General features: G+C 38.2%; 3 protein-coding genes across 3 annotated transcripts; 2 read left to right on the top strand and 1 right to left on the bottom strand.

Annotated features, from left to right (window-relative positions):
- Positions 1-166: 166 nt before the first annotated feature.
- Positions 167-2,852, top strand: f2rl1.1 (coagulation factor II (thrombin) receptor-like 1, tandem duplicate 1). Its single transcript, XM_065243924.1, has 2 exons — positions 167-388; positions 986-2,852. The coding sequence occupies exons 1-2, from the start codon at positions 322-324 to the stop codon at positions 2,050-2,052; spliced, it is 1,134 nt and encodes a 377-aa protein (XP_065099996.1). The 5' UTR covers positions 167-321; the 3' UTR covers positions 2,053-2,852.
- A 937-nt stretch (positions 2,853-3,789) lies between these two features.
- f2rl1.2 (coagulation factor II (thrombin) receptor-like 1, tandem duplicate 2) lies at positions 3,790-6,331 on the top strand. Its single transcript, XM_065243923.1, has 2 exons — positions 3,790-4,027; positions 4,431-6,331. Exons 1-2 carry the CDS (start codon positions 3,958-3,960, stop codon positions 5,546-5,548), a joined length of 1,188 nt encoding a protein of 395 aa, XP_065099995.1. The 5' UTR covers positions 3,790-3,957; the 3' UTR covers positions 5,549-6,331.
- A 14,083-nt stretch (positions 6,332-20,414) lies between these two features.
- ch25hl2 (cholesterol 25-hydroxylase like 2) lies at positions 20,415-21,992 on the bottom strand. The gene has a single exon (XM_065244264.2). The coding sequence runs from the start codon at positions 21,787-21,789 to the stop codon at positions 20,917-20,919; it is 873 nt and encodes a 290-aa protein (XP_065100336.1). The 5' UTR covers positions 21,790-21,992; the 3' UTR covers positions 20,415-20,916.
- Between the last annotated feature and the right edge of the window lie 227 nt (positions 21,993-22,219).

A 22,219-nucleotide genomic window follows, 5' to 3' on the forward strand; every position in this document is an offset into this window, starting at 1 on the left:
GGCGGAGTTCATGCTAACTGCTATACTACAGTTAATAATTCACGGCAGTTTATAATAGTAATAGTAATAAAAACTAAAGCAAGTATTTTTCATGTGGGTTGAAGCTTTAACTTCCGTCCTCATAAATCAATGCGCATTCATGCGTGTCTCTTCTGCGCAGGTGTAGTGGAAGGCGTTGACCAGGTTACGTCACGTGATTCACGTGAGCTCCTCACCTGTCTTTAAAAAATCGCTGATTTTGTTGACACTGAAAACGAAAAGAGTCAACGCACCTTTCACACATTTAAAGATTTTCCAGTTAACTTCGAGGAGATATTCACCATGATACACAAATTGATCTGGATTTATGCTTTGCTTCTTTTAATTCACGTGAACCTGTCTATTCAAAGTAAGATTTGTTTCATCTTTAAATTGAAGGATAGGATGCTAACCTAATGTTGACTTGACTTTAACTCATACTGTAATTCATTAACAAATTAAGTGATGTGGTCAGTTGATGTATTAAATGTCTTTTTGTTTGATGTTATAGCCCCAATAATTTGTTTTTGTAAAATGTGAATATTTTTATCCAATACAGTGGTGCAGATGATTAATGGTGGGGTCAATTGGGAAAAAAAAAAGGAAAAATACAAAAGAATCTTGTAAAATAACAGGTTTTGTCATGTAGATATTTGGGATCTGTGATGCACCAAAGACAATTAATGAACAAATTTTTAATATTGTGCATGGTTTTACATGTAAACAAACCTCTGCTAAAAAGTAAACTTATAACAGAATTGTTGTTTTTTTAGCTACACATTTTGCTCTAAACTATAAAATTGATTGTTAATGTGTGTTTGTTAAAAATGTGCTTTGTCGAATTTTGTCACTTCATAGTTTAAAGGGCTGATGAGTGTTTTGTATACTAGACTTCCAAATGATTCATTTGTGTCTCTTATGAATCATTCAAGCTCATGCATGTTAACTCTTGCATTTCTTTTTCTAGTCCCTAATGGAGACCGTGGCCTTACTGGTGAGGAAACTGTTGAGGGTGTCGCTGTGACATTGACCGGAAAAACTGTCCTGGAAAGCAAGCTCACCCGCGTCTTCTTCCCAATTGTGTACATTGTCGTCTTCTGTGTGGGCCTGCCAACCAATGCTTTGGCCATCTGGGTCTTTCTCTTCAGGACAAAGAAGAAACACCCCTCGTCCATCTTCATGGTTAACCTCGCGCTGGCGGACCTGATGTTTATTATCTGGACGCCGCTAAAAATCGCCTACCATTTTAATGGGAACAACTGGATCTACGGAGAAGCCATGTGCAAGGTCTTCGTGGGTTTTTTCTATGCTAACATGTACTGTTCCGCCGTTTTTATCGCCTGCATCAGCGTCCAGAGGTACTGGGCCGTAGTGCATCCCCTTTCCCAGCGAAAAAACCATAACAAGTTAGCCGTTGGCGTGTCTGTGTGCGTTTGGATGGTTGTGTGGCTTATAACCATCCCGCTTTATCTTTATGACCAGACCGTAAAGGTCACTAACCTTAACATCCTCACCTGTCATGATGTCACACGCCCCAGCCAATCGCTTTACCCCTCCATCTACTTCCTGACCATGGCGGTTGTGGGATTTTTAGTTCCCAGCGTAGTGTGCATAGTGTCTAACGTACATATGCTTCGTGCCCTCAAGACCTCCATGGCGGATCCATCCATCGCTCAGAAGCGCAGGAAGGCCATCGTTCTCATCATCACAGTACTGGTGATGTTCCTGGTGTGTTTCACGCCCAGCAACATCATGGTCTTGGTGCATTACTCTCTTCTGCTTAAAGGGGAGCCGAACAACGGCTACGGATTCTACATCTCCACCTTGTGTGTGGCCAGCCTTAACAGCTGCGTTGACCCGTTTATATATTATTTCATCTCAGATGAGTTCAGGGAGCACGTCAGAAACACATTTTTATGCCGCAGCGAGCGTACTGCACAGAGGATGCGTGTCTCTTTCAGCGCTCTGAAGTTCTCAAAGAAAAACAACACGTACAGTTCAGACACCGCGAACACGCAGAGCAGCTCCTACTGAAAAATAACAAACCATTTTAATGCTCTGAAAATGACCTTGCATTAATGAACTGTTGTGTCAGCTTGAAATGTGAGAGATGTTGCGTAATACTGAACCATGTCATTCGACAAAATGCCTTATGTTTTGTGAAAAACTAAAAATCACACAAAAAACGCATTTATGCTGCGAGCATTCCAGGATCTCCAAATCAGCCATCTGTTGGACACACACAGTCACTATGAAGATGTTGCAGTGTTGTTATTGTGCTTGTCATTACGTCACGTTGTACAGATTAACTTGTTAATGCCTGGAATTCTGAATGTGAACAAACTTTTAGTAATTGATTGTGGGACTGGTTTTGTCTCGTGAGGTTAAGTGGAATTTCTCTGAGAAACTCTCCTGTGACCTTTAATCCAGTTGTGTAAAGCACACTAAATGGTGACTGAATAACCGGCGCAATCCTGTTTTGGAAAACCTGTTACAGAAACCATTTTAAATTCATCCCTGCTGACAAATAGGCGGGTTTCATAGGCGGGTGGATTTCTAAAAATGGTGAAATGTTGTATGAATCACTTCTTAACTTACCAATTTTAGACTATGTTGTACAACAAGAATAATGTCATTCATGTGTGTATCAAATCACTTAATATTGAACAGGTGTCACTATAATTCAAATTGGGAATATTGTATTCTCTCCTGTTTTCCTCACGTGGTTCCAAGGCACACCAAATACAGTATGTTCGTATTGCCATGTTTGTTGTCAAGTTTAATTTTAGTGCTGAGTAATTTATTTTATCAATAAATTTGTCTTTTCAAGTCTGGTTTTGTGGCATTTGTGCTTGTATGTGTGCTCACACTGTACAAAATATGACATTGAAACAACTTGGTTTTGCAAGTCAATTTGCAAAGCCAATTTTTGTCTTAAAGTTGACATAACTTATAAAATCAAGTTGAGTTTAACCTAAAAAATTAAGTTAAAGATGCATAAAAAGCTGCATTTTTTACAGTGCATGTAAAACTGAATAATTTATTCCAGTTTTGCAAAATACACCTTTTTTGACTGCGAGCGTAAAAACTTCTAGTCAAATTTGATCATGTTTGTTTAGTCTGATGTCCTTTTCTTCCGTACGTAATACAATCATAAAAGTCCATCATTAATTTATTGATTGTAAATTATAATCTTGTACACTATAATGTTCAATGTAATTTTCAGCATACATAAAACCTAACAGAGATGCGTAGATAAAAGTTTGTGTACCAAGGATTTTGTTTTTATATTAAATAATTCAAGCTATTTGTTTATACTTTGTGTGATGATAAAGTAGGCATTGTGTTTGGTTGTTTTTGTTGCGATGTCACGTTGTTACAGTAAGTAAGCATAATGAAACTATAATACTGACACTGCATAACACAGATGGAATATAGATGTATTTTATTATATTTATTAATCATTTATAATTTAATATCTCTCTCTCTCTCTCTCACTCTCTCTCTCTCTCTCTCTCACTCACTCTCTCTCTCTCTCTCTCTCTCTCTCTCTCAATATATCAAAATGTAAAATAAATGTTTACCAAAATTAAAAAACAGGAAGTGCTTCTGGACCGGTGTTTTTAACATCTTGCAAAGTGGTCTACATTAAGTACATTAAGTATCTCTCTCTCTCTCTCTGTCACGCGGCTCACTCGAAACTCACCCACTGGACAGTGACGCGAGTGTGACGTCACGCAGGTAAGGAGACTCAACGCGCACGCATTCATCCGAGGCTTCGAGGTGTGTCGTTTCTATCAGGTCGACTAAAAGCGTTTAACTGAGAGGAACGGTGGAGCTCGTGCAGTTTGATTGTGCATCCAAGAAACACTTAAGAGAGTCTGATTTATTTCAACTTACTATTCTGTTTAATACAAAAGGTCTTTAAACAGACAGATTATGGCTATCGCGGGAATTTTTCGCGTCTTGTTTATTTCCGCTGGTTTGCTCTTCGCGGCCGCTCAGCAAGGTGAGTCGATTTACTTTTTTACACAAATCTACAATTTACGCATTTACTTTAATTTACATGCTGATTAAACAAAGTTTATAGAAACCATGCATCATAGACGTTTATGTTGAATGGTTATAATGGGAGTTATATTGGCTTTAATGGAATCTAGTAACTTAGTCGTTGTGTTGTAGGCTAATCGTTTTGTGGGATCTGGCGAATGGGAATTAAACTTATTACACTTACTGTAACAAATCCCCCAAAAAACACTACATAAAGAACCATATCGTCGTTTAAATAGTACAATTTATGTTCATTTGTGCATTTATAATGGAAACCATTAGAATCTCTGTTTAGTTTTCTTCCATCATTGCATAGTGTGGTTTATTGTTTTAAAATCTGAATCTATTTGTTTTTGTTTTAGGTAACATGACAGGTAACATGACAGGCAAAGGACGTAGTTTTTTAGGCATTCAGGATTTAAACGGTGTCTACGTTGACCAGATCACTAGAGATGCACTACAGAGCCGTCTCATGACCGTCTTTCTGCCCATTATCTACATCATTGTCTTTGCTTTGGGGTTACCCAGCAACGCCATGGCGGTATGGGTCTTGCTGTTCCGGTCAAAGAAAATTCACCCCTCTGCCATCTACATGGGCAACCTGGCATTGGCCGACCTTATGTTTGTGATATGGACCCCACTGAAGATTGCCTATCACTTAAAAGGAAACAACTGGACATTCGGCGAAGGCATGTGTAAAGTAATGGTCGGGTTCTTTTACGGCAACATGTACTGTTCTATTCTCTTCATCACTTGTTTGAGCGTGCAACGATATTGGGTCTGCGCTCACCCCCTTTCCCAACAGAGGAAAAACAACAAACTGGCAATCATCCTGTCTGGGTGTATCTGGGTCTTTATTTTAGTCAGCAGTACGCCTTTGTATCTGTACCAGCAGACTGCTAACATCTCAGATCTAAACATCACCACCTGCCATGACGTGAACGTTATCAGCCAAAAGAACTTCATTGAGAACAATGCGTTCCTGGATGTCCAAAAGCCCTACTACTACTTCATGGTGATGGCAACTCTGGTGTTCTTTATACCGATGGTGGTCATAATCGTAGCTTACATCCTCCTCCTTCGATCGCTCGGGACCTCGGGGGTGAAAGGCAGTGCCGGAAAAAGCCGCCAGCGTGCCATTCTCCTCATCATAACGGTGCTCATCACATTCTTGGTCTGCTTTATTCCCAGTAACGTGATGGTGGTCGTACATTACGCCCTCTTGGGAAATGGTCTGACTAACAACGGCTACGGCTTCTACATCACCACGCTGTGCCTGGCCAGTCTCAACAGCTGCATGGATCCTTTCGTGTACTACTACGTGTCGGAGGAATTCAGGGATCACGTAAAGAACACCCTACTGTGCCGTAGCAGTCGCACGGTGGAGAGGATGAGAGTATCTTTCAGCTCGATGAAATACTCAAAAAAGTCCAAATCGTACACTTCCAGCACGGCAAACACAGAAAGCAGCAACTGCTGAAAACACACCTGTGCAAGTACCAATGTGTACAGGCTTGTGCTTTTATGTTTATATATTTAAGACTGTGGCAAAATGGATGGAGACGATTGTTATTTATTTATCACCACATTCTCTTTTTGGAATTCTGTGGGAACTGAGAGGGAATTTCTGCTGTCTCAGTCCATGGGGTCTCTTTAGGTGATATTTTATTTTCGCTCCATCAGGACCTGCTGACGAGACTGAGAAGACTGTTAAAACAGAATGATCTGTTTGGACATGTTCTTGTAAAACTGTCTTTCAGTCATGACTTCATATAACAAGCATATGCAAAACATCAGAGGACCTGGAGGTACAAGCACAATCATAAAACTTGAAGAAGATTATTGAGCCAGCCAGATCTTTTATTGGTTCCATTTGTTTATGTCCAGATGGATTTGCATAATGATATTTAATGTGAATATATATATATGCCTTTCAGCCAGAATAAGTTGCTGTTTATGTTACAATGTTTTGTTTTTTACTGCATCAGGACATCATCTGTTCATTATATAATCATAACTCGGTCAGCCACTTTTCATGAAATATGTTTTTTACTTTACATGTTAAACCACGGTAATTTGCATAATGAGCATTGTATAATTCTGTTTGGTTCATTGTATGTCTGTTACAGTCTGCTATTTATTTTAGTTCATCACAATTTTATCTTGATCGTTCATTTCTGTTTTTATATTTATCGGACTTGGCTGTACTGTGACCTACTTTAAGTCTTGTGTAATAAAAGACACATCGCCGCTTTATAAAATACATGTTTTGTTCGTCCTTCATTGTGAAATTGGTAGTTTCCTTAAAATAGGTGAATTCATTCTGTGTGTGTGTCTGGATGAGTCACGGCTTGTTGATGGGAAAACCATGACAAACTGTAACCTCATGAAACCAACCTAAACTTTCTAGAATGTTTTTTTTTTTTTTTTGCAGCTATAAAAATGTAATGGTTAACTAGGTTATGTCATTTATATAACCGATTGTGGAGGCACAATGGTCCTTATTTATAAATCTAGCAGAACAAGTTTTATTGTGAATTGTTTGGAAAATCTTTTCATGGAATTGCAACAATTTACATAAACGTACACGGAAACGTGTTCAGAACATGTGCTGTCTACGAGTATGTACATGTTACGTATCTACAAATCTTTTTAGGACGTATCTGTGAAACTGGTGAATTCACACAGACCTGCTTTCATTACTAGTTGGTATTTTGTTGTCCACTCCCTTATTTAGGACATATTTTGCATAGCACTCGCTCTGTCCTGTCTGAGCCTATAGTAAACCTCTAAACCTGTTAAACTGGCTTTTGCCATTTGAGACCTGAGCTGAATCTCTTTTTTTCAGGTTTAAATGCAGTTGTTCTGTTTGAGAAAAGCAAAACATAAATGAGGATGTGTGTCTGAAAGCGGGAAGTACGTTAGAGACTTTAAATATATCAGTTGAATGAGTACAAGGTTTTAAACAAATGTAACAGTATGTTGCAAAGCTCAAGTTTTGTGGGTGGTTGCCATGCTGTTGCTAAGATGTTCTTAGGGTTTTTAGCATGTTACTATGTAGTTGCTAAGTGAACGGGTGGTGATAATTGGTTGCTAGGTTACAAGATCCAAGTGCAACTTTAAGGGTTCCCACGGGTCCTTGGAATCCTTGAAAGTTTGTGAATCTGGGGGGGAAATTCAAGGCCCTGGAAAGTTGTTGAAAATATACATGCATAGATACAGGTCATTGAAAGTGCTTGAATCTATTTTATGCAATAATTATTTTGGAAAAAAATCCATATTATTCCCTGTGTATTGTAGGATTATATCATAAAATTCCAGACTTTTTAAGCACACGTGCTAAACTGTTCACTTTAAATGCTTATAACTTCTGTATGCAAATGTTGATTCATACCAAAATGCTTTTGTGCATTGTTCTGTTTGACAAATGAAAACGTCTCGGGTTAAGTATGTAACTGTTGTTCCCTGAGAAGGGAACGAGACGCTGCGTCTCCCTTGCCATACTTACTGCGTCCCTGTAACGCCATCTTTGGCAATATTTCAAATAGCGATATACTTCCTGGCTCCCGCGTCACCCTGTCTTTGTCGTTAAGCATCACCATTGGTTGAATTTGATATACACATTCAGACGCACTTACCCTTTGAGGCGTCCCCAAAGTGTCACCGCAGTGACGCAGCGCAAGTTCCCTAGAAAGGGAATTGTAACAATATATCTTAAAAGATAACACAATGTAACCTTGCTCTCACTTGAAATGTGTCCCCACATTTAGTCCTTGAATTTAAGAGTATTGGACCTGGAAAGTCCTTGAAAGATCCTTGAATTTGAAGTTAACTAAGGTGGGGGAACCCTGAACTTTAAAGGTAACCAAATTGATCAGAAGCCCCATTGACTTCCAGTATTCTTTTATCCTACTATTTAAGTCAGTGGGGCTTCTGAAAAAATCATTTTTTTTGCATAGTTGTGTTTGACACATGAAAACGTCTCTGGTTACGTATGTAACTGTTGTTCCCTGAGAAGGGAACGAGGTGCTGCGTCTTCTTTGCCATACTTCCTGCGTCCCTGTAACGCCGTCTTTGGCAATATTTCAGATAGCGATATACTTCCTGGCTCCCGCGTCACCCTGACTTTGTCGTTAAGCCTCACCATTGGTTGAATTTTATATACACATTCAGATGCACTTACCCCTGGAGGCGTCCCCAAAGTGTCACCACAGTGAGGCAGCGCGAGTTCCCTCGAAAGGAAACTGTAACAATGTATCTTTAAAGATAACACAATGCCCTCACTTGAATTGTGTCCCCACATTTAGTCCTTGAATTTAAGGGTATTGGACCTGGAAAGTCCTTGAAAGGTCCTTGAATTTAAATTTAACTAAGGTGTGGGAACCCTGAACTTTTAAGGTAACCAAATTGATCAGAATCCCCATTGACTTCCAGTATTCTTTTATCCTACTATGTAGGTCAGTGGTGCTTCTGATTGGTTTTGTTATAAAAAAAAAAATCCTTAAAATATATTCCTTTGTGTTCATAAGAACAAAGAATTTAAAACAGGTTTGTAACAACATGAGAGTCAGTAAATGATGACAAAGCTTTCATTTTGTGGGTGAACTCTTTTTTTGTCTAATGTGGCTTTCACACAGGACACGATGTGCACTGCGCTATGAAACAATTCATTTCAATGGTTTGTGCCGCGCGAGGATATGGCTTCTTGTTGCTTCGACCGAAGCATGAGCGCAGCTTGCGCTCACGCCACATGGTCAAATTCAAAATAGTTAACCTTTCGCGCTGTGCACACCATGTCCTGTGTAAAAGCAGCATAAGGGTGAAAACTGTCCAGTCATTTACAAAATAAACACACCACTCCTTAACAAGTGTTTTTTTTTGTAGTAACCATGTTTTTGGGGGATATTGATTACCATGGTCAAAACCATGGTTTTACTACAGTAACCCGGGTTTAATCATGATTTTTGTTGCAACACCTCAGTTAGATTGTGGACACCATGGTTTTTAGCGTTAGATTTTCTTTATATTACTTATTTATAAGAATTCATAACCGTGATGTTGCAATTATGAACAAGACCATGCATGCATGCATGAGCAGAATTCTGTACCATTTAAAGAAGAATCGATTTCTCTGATAACATTTCAAACGTTCATCTCAGTTCCTCCACGCTTATTTAAACATCCCTCAGTCTCAGATGACCCTATTGTGTTGTGTCAGATATGTGTAGCCTCCAGGCTGGGCTCGACCCAAGTGGTCTTTAACAGGATACACAAACCCTCTCTTTTATTCTCTCTTCCTCTGATCATTCATTTTCACATGCTTGGCTTCACATCCGAGTCTTGGCTTCACAGTTTCTTGACCGTCTCTAGATGTGTTCTTCCTCTCTTGTGAAGTTGCTATGGATACTGCAGTGGTCTTGTAAATGGCAGTGAGGTTGCAGTTTTTCATTGCATAATTATTAAATGTGCGTGTGCGTACACGTTATTGATGTGACTGGTGGATCCAGTACAAAAAATATGCTTGTATTGTTAAAAGAAGAATTGTTTCATATACAGCAATTGTTTATTAACAGACAGATGGATTGTGGACTTTAAACCTTGCTTTTTATGAGAGAGCAGCAGTGTTTATAGCGAGTGAAGTTCCTATTGCATAAGACATGACAGCACTGAAAGAAAGATTCATTGTTTAACTCTTCCCCCTGTCACTATCTTTCTATCTGCATTCATCTTCAACCAATTATTTATGTTCTTCCAGAAATAGACAGATCTCAAGGATGAAGAAATCACAGAATGAAACCGATCCTGTGACAGACCGGAAACAATGTAACCTGCGAGACGATTTACTCGCTATGAGTAATAAGTGTTGAGTCAGGTGTGAAATCTCGTTTCACGGCACAAATACATACTAAGTGAGACATGACTTTTAGATGGTAACTGTGAGGATGATTTCCTGCACAGATCTAATCTTTATGGGTAATGCCGATCACGGTATTTAATTTGACTGTGCACACATGTAAGGACAACCTGGTCACCTGTGGTTTAGAATTGAGTTTAATCTCACAACACACCCTTTTGTATTCTTCACTGTTGTGTTTTTTGGGGTCTTGACTTGGCTTATATGTTAAGAACAGTGCCAGTCTTTGAATGTGTGTGCGTGTGCGTGTGCGTGTGTGTGTGTGTAGAGTAGAAACACAACGGCTGGTCAAACCAGTTTTACTGAGCGTGTTGATGTCTGTCAGATGAAGGTCTGATCCCAACCAGTTAGTGTATCTGCAATATCACACACACATTGGCATATGTGGTTTATGGGACAATTCCATAGAAGCAAAGCATTTATACAAACTGTAAATTCTATTCTCCTAACCTGCCCTAGTCCCTTACTTCACAAAAACCTGTTGGCAGTCCTTAATCTATGAAAAAGTACCATTTAGTACGTTTTTTGAGCCGTTCAATTTACAGGGACACTTCCTGTGTCCATGTTTATAGCATAATAAACATGTAATTATACACTATTCTTAATTATTTTAAATTTAAATTTAAAAGCCTTACATTTTTTGTTCAATCAACTCAGAATTGCAAGTCATTTCATCAGTACCATATTACCATATTCAGGCATACAAGCTTGGTTTATTTAAGTTAACTGAGCATTACATGCACAAGTCATAAGCATATTATAACACTTTACCATTAGCTAAGAATAATAGTCAACTTTTATAATTGTTAATATTCTAAAATCTTTATGATATATCTAGCCTTCAAATGTTACCCTTTGAAGTAGTTTTAACTCACAAAAATCTGCATGTTTGCAAATTATTATAATTATAGCGTCTTGTTTACATTAAACATAATAATCATTTTCATTTGGTATAATGGTACTTAAATTATTTTGAGATAAAGGGGGGCCCCTAGTGGTGCGGGGACCCTATGCAAATTGCGAAATGTGCATATAGGAAGGACTGGCACTGACTATTATTTATCTTGACAAGAGATGAGTTGCTACAACTTATAAAATTAAAGGAGTTGTGCATGATTTCTGAAAAACACACTTGTAGACAATCAGCATCAGACATCGTTGCCTGGGGTTGCATATGTGTGGGGCGGGTCTATCAAAAGAAGGTCCAGATTATATTGGGGAAGGGGCATGTTTGTTTAGGTGACTTCAAATGTCAACATTGGTTTTCAGAGATCAAGCCTTTAGGTTGACATATTTCAACTATCTTTTATCATTTCTCTAGTCAAGATAAATAAGAGTAATTTAAATAACTTGTAAATATGAGTTGATTTAACAAAACTATAAGGCAGCAAAGAGTTTTTTATAGTGCATTTAACTTTTTTTACAGTGTAATATGTGTGTCCCACTTATGTTTTACAAATCATATGATTAACATAAAAATTTTGATCAAAAGTTGTCATATTTGGTGCTTTAATGGAAGCAAGAAAATGTGATCTTTTGTATATAGATTTACAATCATAATATTTCACCTTTTTGGACCCCATGCATGTTATTTAAAAAATATGTAAATGAACCATTAATCTAAAAATCTTGTGTATACTACAATGGTGATAGTTTCAAAAGAGTAAATGCCAGTGTGTTAGTTCTCAATTGCTTTAATGTTACTTTAAGAGGTGATTTCCCAAACAGGGTTTATCATAATCCCAGACTAAAATGCATGTTTGAGCTGCCTTAATTTAAAAACATCTTGCACTGACATATCTATTCATAGATCAAGTGCCATTTTTATTGTGTTTAAAATGCACATCAGTAATTATTTTTGTAAGGTATGTTTGTAAAAACTACTTCAATGTCCTAAAATAACTAAGGCTTAGTCCTGGATTAATCTAAACCCTGTCTGATGAAACATCATTCATCAGGCCACACTGATATTTGAAAATATCGCCATCTGCTGTATAGATCAAGTAACTGCAGTGATTTTTATCCACATGCTCCAAAAAAAGGAAAAAACAGCCATTTATTTGTTACTCACATATAGTAAGTCTTGCAATATAGAGCATTTATGTGATCTTGTCTGTAAAATTCAGACAAAAGTCTCATAATTTAATGGGCATCAAAGTTTGATTTCTCATTGATTTCAGATCCTGACATAATCAGCCTTTCCCTCATTCCGGATGAAATTAGTATATTTATTAATATGTTTATCATTACTATTATTGTTTTTTTGTCATTTCATATTAATTTAATTTAATTTATCATTATTATAATTGTTATATGATTATTATTATAAAACGGGCAGTTCTGGTTCTTCATTGTGATTGGTTGAAACGCGTTCTAAGCCGTGATAAAATACACCGGTAACCTCATGGTTCAGACCACATTACATAAGTATCACTGCGCCACTGTTGCTGCGTACTGATTTATGAAAAAAAAACAGTGTCTTTAATCATATTTTTAATTTGTCTACAATTGCACAATTAATGGCGATATCCAGATAAATGTCAATAAATATTGTTGAGTCATAGCTCGTCGATAAAGAGAAAACGTTGTCTGAGAAGTTTATAAGTCAAGTTCATACGTCCGCTATTATCCACTGGGTGGCGATCTTACCCAACTTAAACACTGACGCATTCACTCAACACTGAAAACACAGCGTGTAAGTTTTGATGGCTTTGAATCTAATCTCTTACAAAAGTTATTCACAAAAATGGAATTATCTCCGCTTTTAGCTAAAAAAAATTTGAGAGGTGATAAGAGAACAAATGAAGGTAGGATGAAACGTTTTTTTGTTTGTTTTTTTTGAAAGCGGATGGTCTGTTCTTTCATTTGATATTTTATGTTTATTTAAAGAAGATAATTTTTCTGCAAGACATTAAACTAAAACTGGGTGGCAACTTAAAAAAAAAAACGCTGACGGGGAAAGAGTTCAGCATGCTTCCAAGCATATTTGATCATCACTTCAACAGTTGCACAATATCAATGTTAATGTGTAAATTAGATGAATGGTGATTTATAAAATAAACACCACAGTCTTAAATCATATTTTCATTGTGTCTTTGCTGCGTCTCTGTTGGTTGTGAACTGCGCTCTGTTTCAGTCACACTTGATTCTGAGGAACTACTTTGTTTGGCGGAAGAGTAATATTTGTACTAATATAATTACAACTTATTTGTGTTTTATTTTATAAAATCCCTCTAACGTTATGCATATGAAGTAACCATTTTATAAACGCAATAAACCCCCTCGAAGCAGTGGGGTTACAGTGCATTTTATAACAGCTAAGGGGGTTTTAGGCACTCCGCTTCGCGTCATGCCTAACAACGCCCCTTAGCTGTTATAAAATGCACTGGTAACCCACTGCTTCTTGGGGTTTATTGCTTTATTATTATTGCTATTATTACCCTCTTCATCCATTATTATAATTTTTTTTTTTTGTTTGTTTTTTTTGTTTTTTCCTACATGCTCCTTTATTCAAATTTTCCACTCTCACTCCCAGTTACATTTACAGTAACACACACACACGCACACACACACACATACACAAATCTTACTGGCTGTTATGTATGTTTTGTTGGTATTTGTATTTTGCATTTAATTTCTAATCTGTTAATATTGTAATTGTATGTTTGCAAAAAAAAAGGAATAACATGACCCTAAAAAAACATTAAAAATATAATAATGCTAGTCAATATTAACGATATCAAAGTTATATTTTCACACTTTTTTACATTATGTAGGATAATTATATGTATAAAAATAACAAAAAATGACTTTAGCTGGGTTTTGACAGGCAGGATGAGATGTATGACAGTATAGTCATACACACATTTATTTTTATCTTGACAGTATAATTGCATCTGGTTCTGCAACATGATCTTGATGTGTTATAATCATGCAAAATTTGATCAATTTATTTGTGTCCATTGCACAAATTTTCTATAAATAGTTTTTCGTGTCCATGACACAACTTTTCGAATGACTTTCTTCAGTTACATTAAAATGACAATTATGAAAAAATGAGAAAACAACACATCAAATGACACGACAAAGAAAGTCGTACAACGGACACGAAAAACTATTTATAGAATTTTGTGCGAGTGACACAAAAAAGACATTCGTGCTCAAGGCAAGAAAAAAATGAATTTCGTGCCATGGACACAAATAAATTAGTTTATAGTATAATTTATAATATAAATTAGTAATAATTACTTTGACATCTTATTTTGTGTGTTACAGAATGACAACAGTGATGCTGATCTGAAGACATACCTCAAGCTAATTTCTGGTCTGTGTTTTGTGCATTTTTAATAGACAACACAAGCAAGTATGCTGTGAGTATATTAAAGTCATACAGATTTCAATAACTATGAACCAACTGTGTTAGCAAACATGTCAGTGTGGCCCCACTATGTTACTTCATATACTTCCCTCTTAACAGATTTTAACGGTCAGGGCTTTATGTCTGTGGAAATGACATGCAATGTCTGTGAAATACTTGCTTGGTGTAAAGGGTATATACTATGCATTTCAAAAAATAGTGTGCAAGACAATGTGCAACATTTAATGATAATCTATATTTAAATGTAAAATGATGCTACATGTCGCATGTTGTTTTAGCAAATAGAATCCAGTATTTCTCATTTTGCATTTGAAATGCCTTTTTTCAATGCAAAGAGGACCCTTTCAGGGATGTTATAAGTCATAATCATTTATCTCAATGCAAATGAAAGGTCTACTGTAGGCTGCACATATTGGCAAATGTCATAGACCATCTGGGCATTACAGAAAATCATACAGAATAATTGCTATACATACTATAGTATATACTAATGGAACAGTATGAGTACTATAGTAATGTTGGTGTTATGAATCATCATATAAAGCATTTATAAATAAATAATTATGTGAACACTTACGATGCAAGCCAAGTGGCATATATACGGTATACTTAAGAAAGCATACAAAAACAAAACATTTGGGGATAAATTTGTTTTTAAATGGATACGTTATGTGAATACTGAAAAACATTTAAGCTAATGAATTTAAACAGATCTAACATTTGGAAATCATAATAATCATACAATTGTAATACGATAAATAATACGTAATAGCAATATTACTATATTAGTACTGCTTTATTGACATATAGTATATATACTGTATATAGTAATATTCTGTTTGCATTAAATGATTGAATTATTTTCAGATCAAAGCATGCCTTGTTTTTTATGCCAGGTAGGTGATTGATGCACAATAATGGAGATGAATTGTGTTGTGAATATATTCAGATGAATGCAAATAGATAACTTCATTTCCTATCAGAGAACTCATAAACAGATAAACCGTTCATCAGAGCATCTTATCTCTCCTGCATAACTACTTGTTTAAAACACAGTCCACATTTTCTCCCAGTTTCCACATTCCTGAAGGACCCCTCTGTTGCGGTGCCAGAGGGGGAGGCATCCAAAACAGTGCCTGATGGGAAAAGATCCAGAGTTTCCTGCGTTGAGCCGCAGATAACAACTTACTCTTTAGAAAGCTCAGCCTGAGGTCTAGAGAGATACAGAGATACTGGACAAAAGCCAAATCCATCCTTCCTTCTCTTTCTTCTTTAATGCACACACAAACACTGCGATGCTCAGAGGTTTATGCTTTCCGATAGCTCACAATTTACCGCCCGCTTTGTTAAAAGTCTTCTGTGTGGTGTGACACTGTGCACATCTTGTAAAGATTCATACTCGTATACGATTAAGTGGAAAGCCAACTTTATTTGAATTTCGATACAGTCTGCTGAATATTTTCTTTTGTCTGAGTTCTCAGTATGCCAGAGGGACTGAAAGAGAAGATGATTAATTAGCATTGCCTCTGTTTTGGCTGATGTAGTCTGATCTCAGTCCAGATCCTCTGTGGGCTTCTCTTATGTAAAACTGTCGAATAACAACACAACAGCATAGATCTGAACAATGAAGAGTGCAAACACTGCCCGCTGCGGCGTACGTTCAGGCCGGCTCGAACTGTTAACATGCCTGTAAGCGTGCAAAATCACCATATCATTGTTTTTACAAGCATGCATTCAAAAAATAAAACTTTCAAGCATGCTGGTCTTTATTTCTGTAGCATATAATTTTTTGGAGAACCTTCAACTTGATTTTCTATACAACAATAATTTATCGTTCATGCTAATACAAACAATACCTTAAAAGCATCATAAAGCGGTTTGTTTTGAGACACACACACACATATATATATATATATATATATATATATATACAGTACATAAAAGGTGTTATTATAGTAGACAACAGACTACATTAGACTGGAATTAGACAACAGACTACATTAGACATTATATTTCATAATTTTATGAATAAAAAACTGTTTGGGGTACAGCTCTGACATTCGACAGAACAGATCACAGACAGGTGTTTGGACATGATTTTTTTTAAATCCATGACATCAACTCGGAAACTCTGGAAAAACTGAGTGAGTTGGCATGGAATGACCTTATAAATATTGTAAATAAATTGCACAAAAATAAATAATGCTCCTAATCCTAATATTCCAGATGCATTTAAATATGAAAGTGCTTCATTGATTAACTCTCTCAAGCACAAAATAAAGTTGGCTCTGAATAATGGAATATCCATGCCTGATCCTGACATAGGCCTGTCTGCTCCTGCTGCTGGCTCCGCCTCCTCTGTTTGTAACCCAGGTTTATATATGTAGGAGGACTAAGCTTATATTTCAGTTTGCAAACATGAATTCTTACCCTTTGCCTTTCACGAAAACCTAGGGTATGGCAAAAATTCTTCGTACAAGAAAGCCATTCTCAAATAACGAATCTATGAAACCACATTGTATGTGTACATCCACCAACCTGTACAAAATCATACTAAGATTGCACAAATGTACACTTACTGACAACAATACGGAAGCAATACAAATGTAGAAAAAAACAAAAATAGAAATCATGATTGTTTAAAATGCTTTTCAAATGTTGTAATTCTTAACTAAGTGCAACTCCAGCAACAGATAAACTAAAACAAGATAATATCAAAACATACTGCTTCACAAATCTTGTCATGACAACCGCCAATAAACCCTTATAAACACACAAGCACAGATCCACTGATCTCAGACCAGACCGCAAAGCGACCCTCTGCCGCTCTCCACCCACCCCCAGCCCTTCCCCGCCAGTTCTGCTTCTCAGAGTTTAGTGTTCAGGATTTCTTGTATTATCAGGCTACGAAGGATAGACCGCATAAAAAACACGAAATAAAAAAGTTAAATAACAATTTTGGCTACCCGGGCTGAGCTCAATTTACCCCGGGCTGAAGCCCCCGTAAAATCGGCTGGCGACGCCACTGAGAAGAACCATTTTTAGTTGAATGGTTCCACTTCCATAAAGGACCTTTAACATCTGAAGAACCTTTGTAGGTTCTTTGTATTGAAAATTTTCTTGAGATTATTAAAGGTATAAAGAAAATGATTCTTCTAAAAACTTATGACTGATGGTTCCCCCCACCCAAAAAAAAAAAATTTATGACATAAAACAATCTCAAACTTAAAATTTGAATTAAACAAAACATATTAAATGACACAATGTAATGCTGTTATGTAAGGGATAATGTAGAGGCAGCCGGTAGTTATCGGGAAATAAGCCCCGACAGTGTGATCAGGACCCGACGCGAAGCGGAGGGTCTTGTATCACACTGAAGGGGCTTATTTCCCGATAACTACCGGCTGACTCTACATTATCCCGCTTATTACACGGCTACTTGTCACATAAGAAAAAAAACTGGACATGAATATGAATTTGAAACATTTTATTGGCATATTTGTTTTAAATTAACATTTTTATCCTTCCGCGAAACTTTGCACAGATGCATAAAATGATCGTAATACCTTATTAAGATCCTCTGCTTCATACTTGTCTGTCTCCATTTTTTTCTCTTTTAGCCAGTCTTTGAAAAGTTTTAATGCCCATTCTGTATTTTTTTGTGTGTTGGCTTCGTAGCTGTCATGCTCTATTTTGTCAAGTTCAGTCTCAGTAAGCTCTCTGTGTCTTGTCGTGGTTGTCCAGTGTTTGTCACAAGATGGCGCCAAACAAACAGTAATCTTTATTGGCGCGGAGCGATCTTACTCGTAAAAGTAGAACCGGCTATGCGTTATTATTTTGGAGCGGTTATTATTCGAAAAGAAAGAACCTGCAAATGTCTCAACTGACCAATCAGAATCAAGCATTCCAGAGAGCCGTGTAATAAATTGTTCTAAGGGTTTGATTACACTGAATTTATGATAAAGTAAAGTGATTAAAACATTACCCCAGGGGGCAACCTTCCGATCTCTTTGATGAAGGCAATACGGAAGTGACTTAAACTGCAATTCATCGACTGGCCACTAAAGGCTGGCTCCAAAAGGGAGTCAATTCCCATAGACCTCAATGTTAAAATGCCCAACTTAATGACAACTGTGAGGGGGGTGAATTTTTTTGTAACTCAAAGAGACAGAGCACAACACGTCATAACCTGAAAATCCCACCGGGGGGGGGGGAAACAATCCATCCGTCACCACTGACTTTGTATTGCGAGAGGCTGCCTCCATGTCATTTCTAGGTTAAAAAAAAACAGAATTCTGCCTAAAAGCTGCTGTGTGACGGGGTGTACAGCTAACAAGCCAAAAAAAAACAGAAATAAGTTTTTATACCCCAAAAACTGAGCGTTTAAAGGCACAAAAGTGGAAACAGGCAACTTTTCATTGTACTACTATCAGTAGAACTGCGCCCCCTACAGGGAAACGTAGTCAGCGATCCACTTTTTTATCCTTAAAGGCTGGGTTTTATGGCTCGACGGCTTATAAAAACTTATTTCAGGGTTTTTTGGCTTGTTAGCTGTACATATTGTCACACAGCATCTTTAAGTCATTATTTTATTTTTGTTATAAGCCAGAAATGACAAGGAGGCGGCCTCTCGCAATACAAAGTCAATGGAGGCGGTTGGATTGTTTCCCCGGTGAACGTGGTTTTCAAATTAGCATAACTGCACTCTGTCTCTATAAATTATATTATCCTTATAGTTCTGAATGAGTAAGGACGTGGCCACTTTGCGTGACGGGTGAACTGCTACTACTGTCACCAGAGTCGACCTAGGGAGGCGTGGTTTCAGCAACCAGCCCCCTTACCTTCACACATGTCCCGCCTCTTTACCCATTTTTGGTTATCCGCGAGTGATGCGCGGCCAGGATGGCAACGGCAGGCACCGCCTACTTTAAGGCTCTTCACAAACCTATGGGTGACGTCACGGACACTACATCAATATTTTTTACAGTCTATGACCCCCCCCCCCACTCCTTCATATTATGGTCGCCATGATTTCACAAAGTTAGATGTGATCCTGGATCAAAGTTTTTTCCCTTGTGCATTTTTAAAATTCACTACCCTTTCGAGTTGTTCGTAGATGATGGCATCCACCTAATAATTAAACGGCTGTAAAAATGTATTAGCTGAATATTTTTTCTTATTTATTTGCATAAATTTGTTAATCAACCTTAGTACTGATGATCAAAACTAACAAATGTTTACAAAATTACATGATTTTAACTCTTTAATTGCCAAGTTCATAAACAACTGATTTGGAAAAAACACAAAATGAGTGATTTCCAATATAAAATGTGATTGTGGACTGGATTTTTTACCTTTATCACAGTCTTGGGCATGTCAAAGATTAGTAAAAACATTGGCTTTGATGCATTTTTAGTTTTTGTGCAGCATCAGCTTTTTCTTCCTCATTTACTGTTCGTGGCTGTTTTTGCCCCATTGACTTTCATTATAACGGCATTTTTTGATTGCAAAGCCATGATACCATATAAGCATGCATTCTTGATTGTTGGTGGTTTTTCCTTTTGCAAAGAGGTCAAATTTGTCATTTTTACTGTTGATCACCATGTGGCACCATTAACCCTTTAGTAGGCATGTGCAAAAACAGCTTAATTTCTGGTTTGTACATTGACTTATATGAAGTATAACAGCTTATTAAGAACATGAAGCAGTTTTCTAATAACATGAAGCAGTATATTTGTCTATGTTTGTGTACACCAGGTTCCAGTTACACAGAATTAAGTATTATGGTGCAAACATCAAAAAAGAACATTACATTATCAGAGGATAGATATTATAAAAAAGGAAGTCAAAATAAATATTTTTGGTGAACTGATCATTTAAGTTTTCACAATGCTTTTGTCAGTGTGTGTATGTGTGTGTACTCTGAGGTTGAACCTTAATGTCATGTTTATTTCTCATTTATTTGCTCTTTGTTTGAATATTTATTAGACAGCACAGACAGACCTTGTGATGCTTTGGGTGTACTTAGGTGACTTTCCAAAAACACCAATTAATAAACAACATAGCATTTATTGATCAAAGTTTAGTGAAAAGTGTCAAAATACAATAACAAGCATATAGAAACGCAAGCAATTCTGAATGCACAAAATACATAGGATCTGATAAAAAAGACATAGCAATAAACTTTCTACAAATAAGGCCAAAACCTGAGATATCACACAAAACCTCCAACAACTGGCCAATGGTATAGAGAGGTTTTAGAAAAATAGATATACATTTGCAAGTAACAGACGCTTTATATATTCAAACAAACCAAAACAGAGGACCGAGGCGCTTTTGTTGGAGACGTCTAGCTCAGCTTCTCCTCTACTCGTTTGTTAGTAAGACACTTGATCTGCAGTTTTGAAAACTGAAATTTGGAACGATGAAACGTCTAGCTGAAAAGCTGAGGGGAATGTGCGAGACAGGGCGGGACGAATGGGACCAAGGAGAGCGATTCAAAAGAAATGATTAAGAGAGGGTGTGAAAGGGGAACGAGAGCGAGTTAAATAGAGCCTCAAGTTTCCTTTTCGTCTCTTTCTCTCCGTGTTTTTGTCTTCGTCGGAGAAGGCATTGTAGCCGTTCCCCCCAGCCAGTCCCAGTGGGCAAAAAAAGGGGCAAAGTTAGTGCCCGGCTGCTGATGGTGAGCGTCATGGCGCAGCGTTCCTCCCCAAAGGCCGAAGGGAATCAGGCGATGCATGGCCCATGGGAAGTCGTAGCCGCAGTGATCCTCCGTGGACACGTAGACGTTGAAAAGCATGAACGCCCAGGTGGTGAGACAGTGGCATTGGAGAAGCAACGGATCCACCGTAGCCCAGAATCCCACGCTGAACAGCTCCCATCCCGACAGGTACTGCGTAACCAAGCTGAAGGGTTGGCGGTACTGGTGATGGACAGCGTGGAAGGTCCTGTACAGCCAGCCCACCCGATGATGCAAGAGATGCCACAAGTAGTACTGGAAGTCAAACACCACCGTGCACCCCACGACGCCCAGCAGGAAGGCGCCGACGGTTGGCGCCTCACGGGGCAACGGCACGGGCGGGCGCCAGAGCCACTGGGCCACTGCCGCCGGGAAGATGTAGAGCAGATGGTTGTACGTGGTGAGAGCCAACGTGGTGCCGATGTTGGACCAGGTGACCGTGCGGTCCTGATGGATCTGATAGCGGCGGATTGAGGGCCAGGTGGGAGCCAGCAGGTCCAGAATGGTGTAGAAGAACACCAGCACCAGGTACAAGGAGACGGAGAGGATGACGGGGAAGAGAGGAGAGCGCACGGTGCTCTCGTGGTTTTGCTGAATATAATCCCACACGGGCTGCAGCACGGAGCGCTCGGAGAGAGCCCAGGTTCCGTTGCTAACGTCCAGCACGCCGCTCCACAACTCCACGCGCATGCTGCCACGACGCGCACACACTGAGCTCACCTGCTATGTGTTTGGATGCAACAGCCAGCTGCCTGTTAGTCCTGCAGCCGGTTGAGGATGCTGACAGTGGCCGGCGATGAGTTTCTCTTGTTATTGGCTGAGCGGGTTTGGTGAATGTGGGTTTTTGTAAATGATCTGATCCGCTCCAAATGAGGCAGGCCTTTACGCCTCTAAAAATCAGTCCAAGCACCACCTCCTGCATCTGTAGCGTCTCTCTCTTTCATTCTCTCTCACTCTCTCTCTTCTCTCACCCCCCCTTCACTTGCAATAGTATGTGTGGTGTGTGTGAACGCTCTTTTTATTGGCAGTTGGAGGATGATCCAACATTTGACCAGCTGAATTGTGAAGTCCTTCCAAAAGTCATTTCTCACCAAGAACGCTTTCAAAAGATCTCTTAACT

Source organism: Paramisgurnus dabryanus, chromosome 18, assembly GCF_030506205.2.
Source record: "Paramisgurnus dabryanus chromosome 18, PD_genome_1.1, whole genome shotgun sequence".
NCBI classification, from domain to species: domain Eukaryota; kingdom Metazoa; phylum Chordata; class Actinopteri; order Cypriniformes; family Cobitidae; genus Paramisgurnus; species Paramisgurnus dabryanus.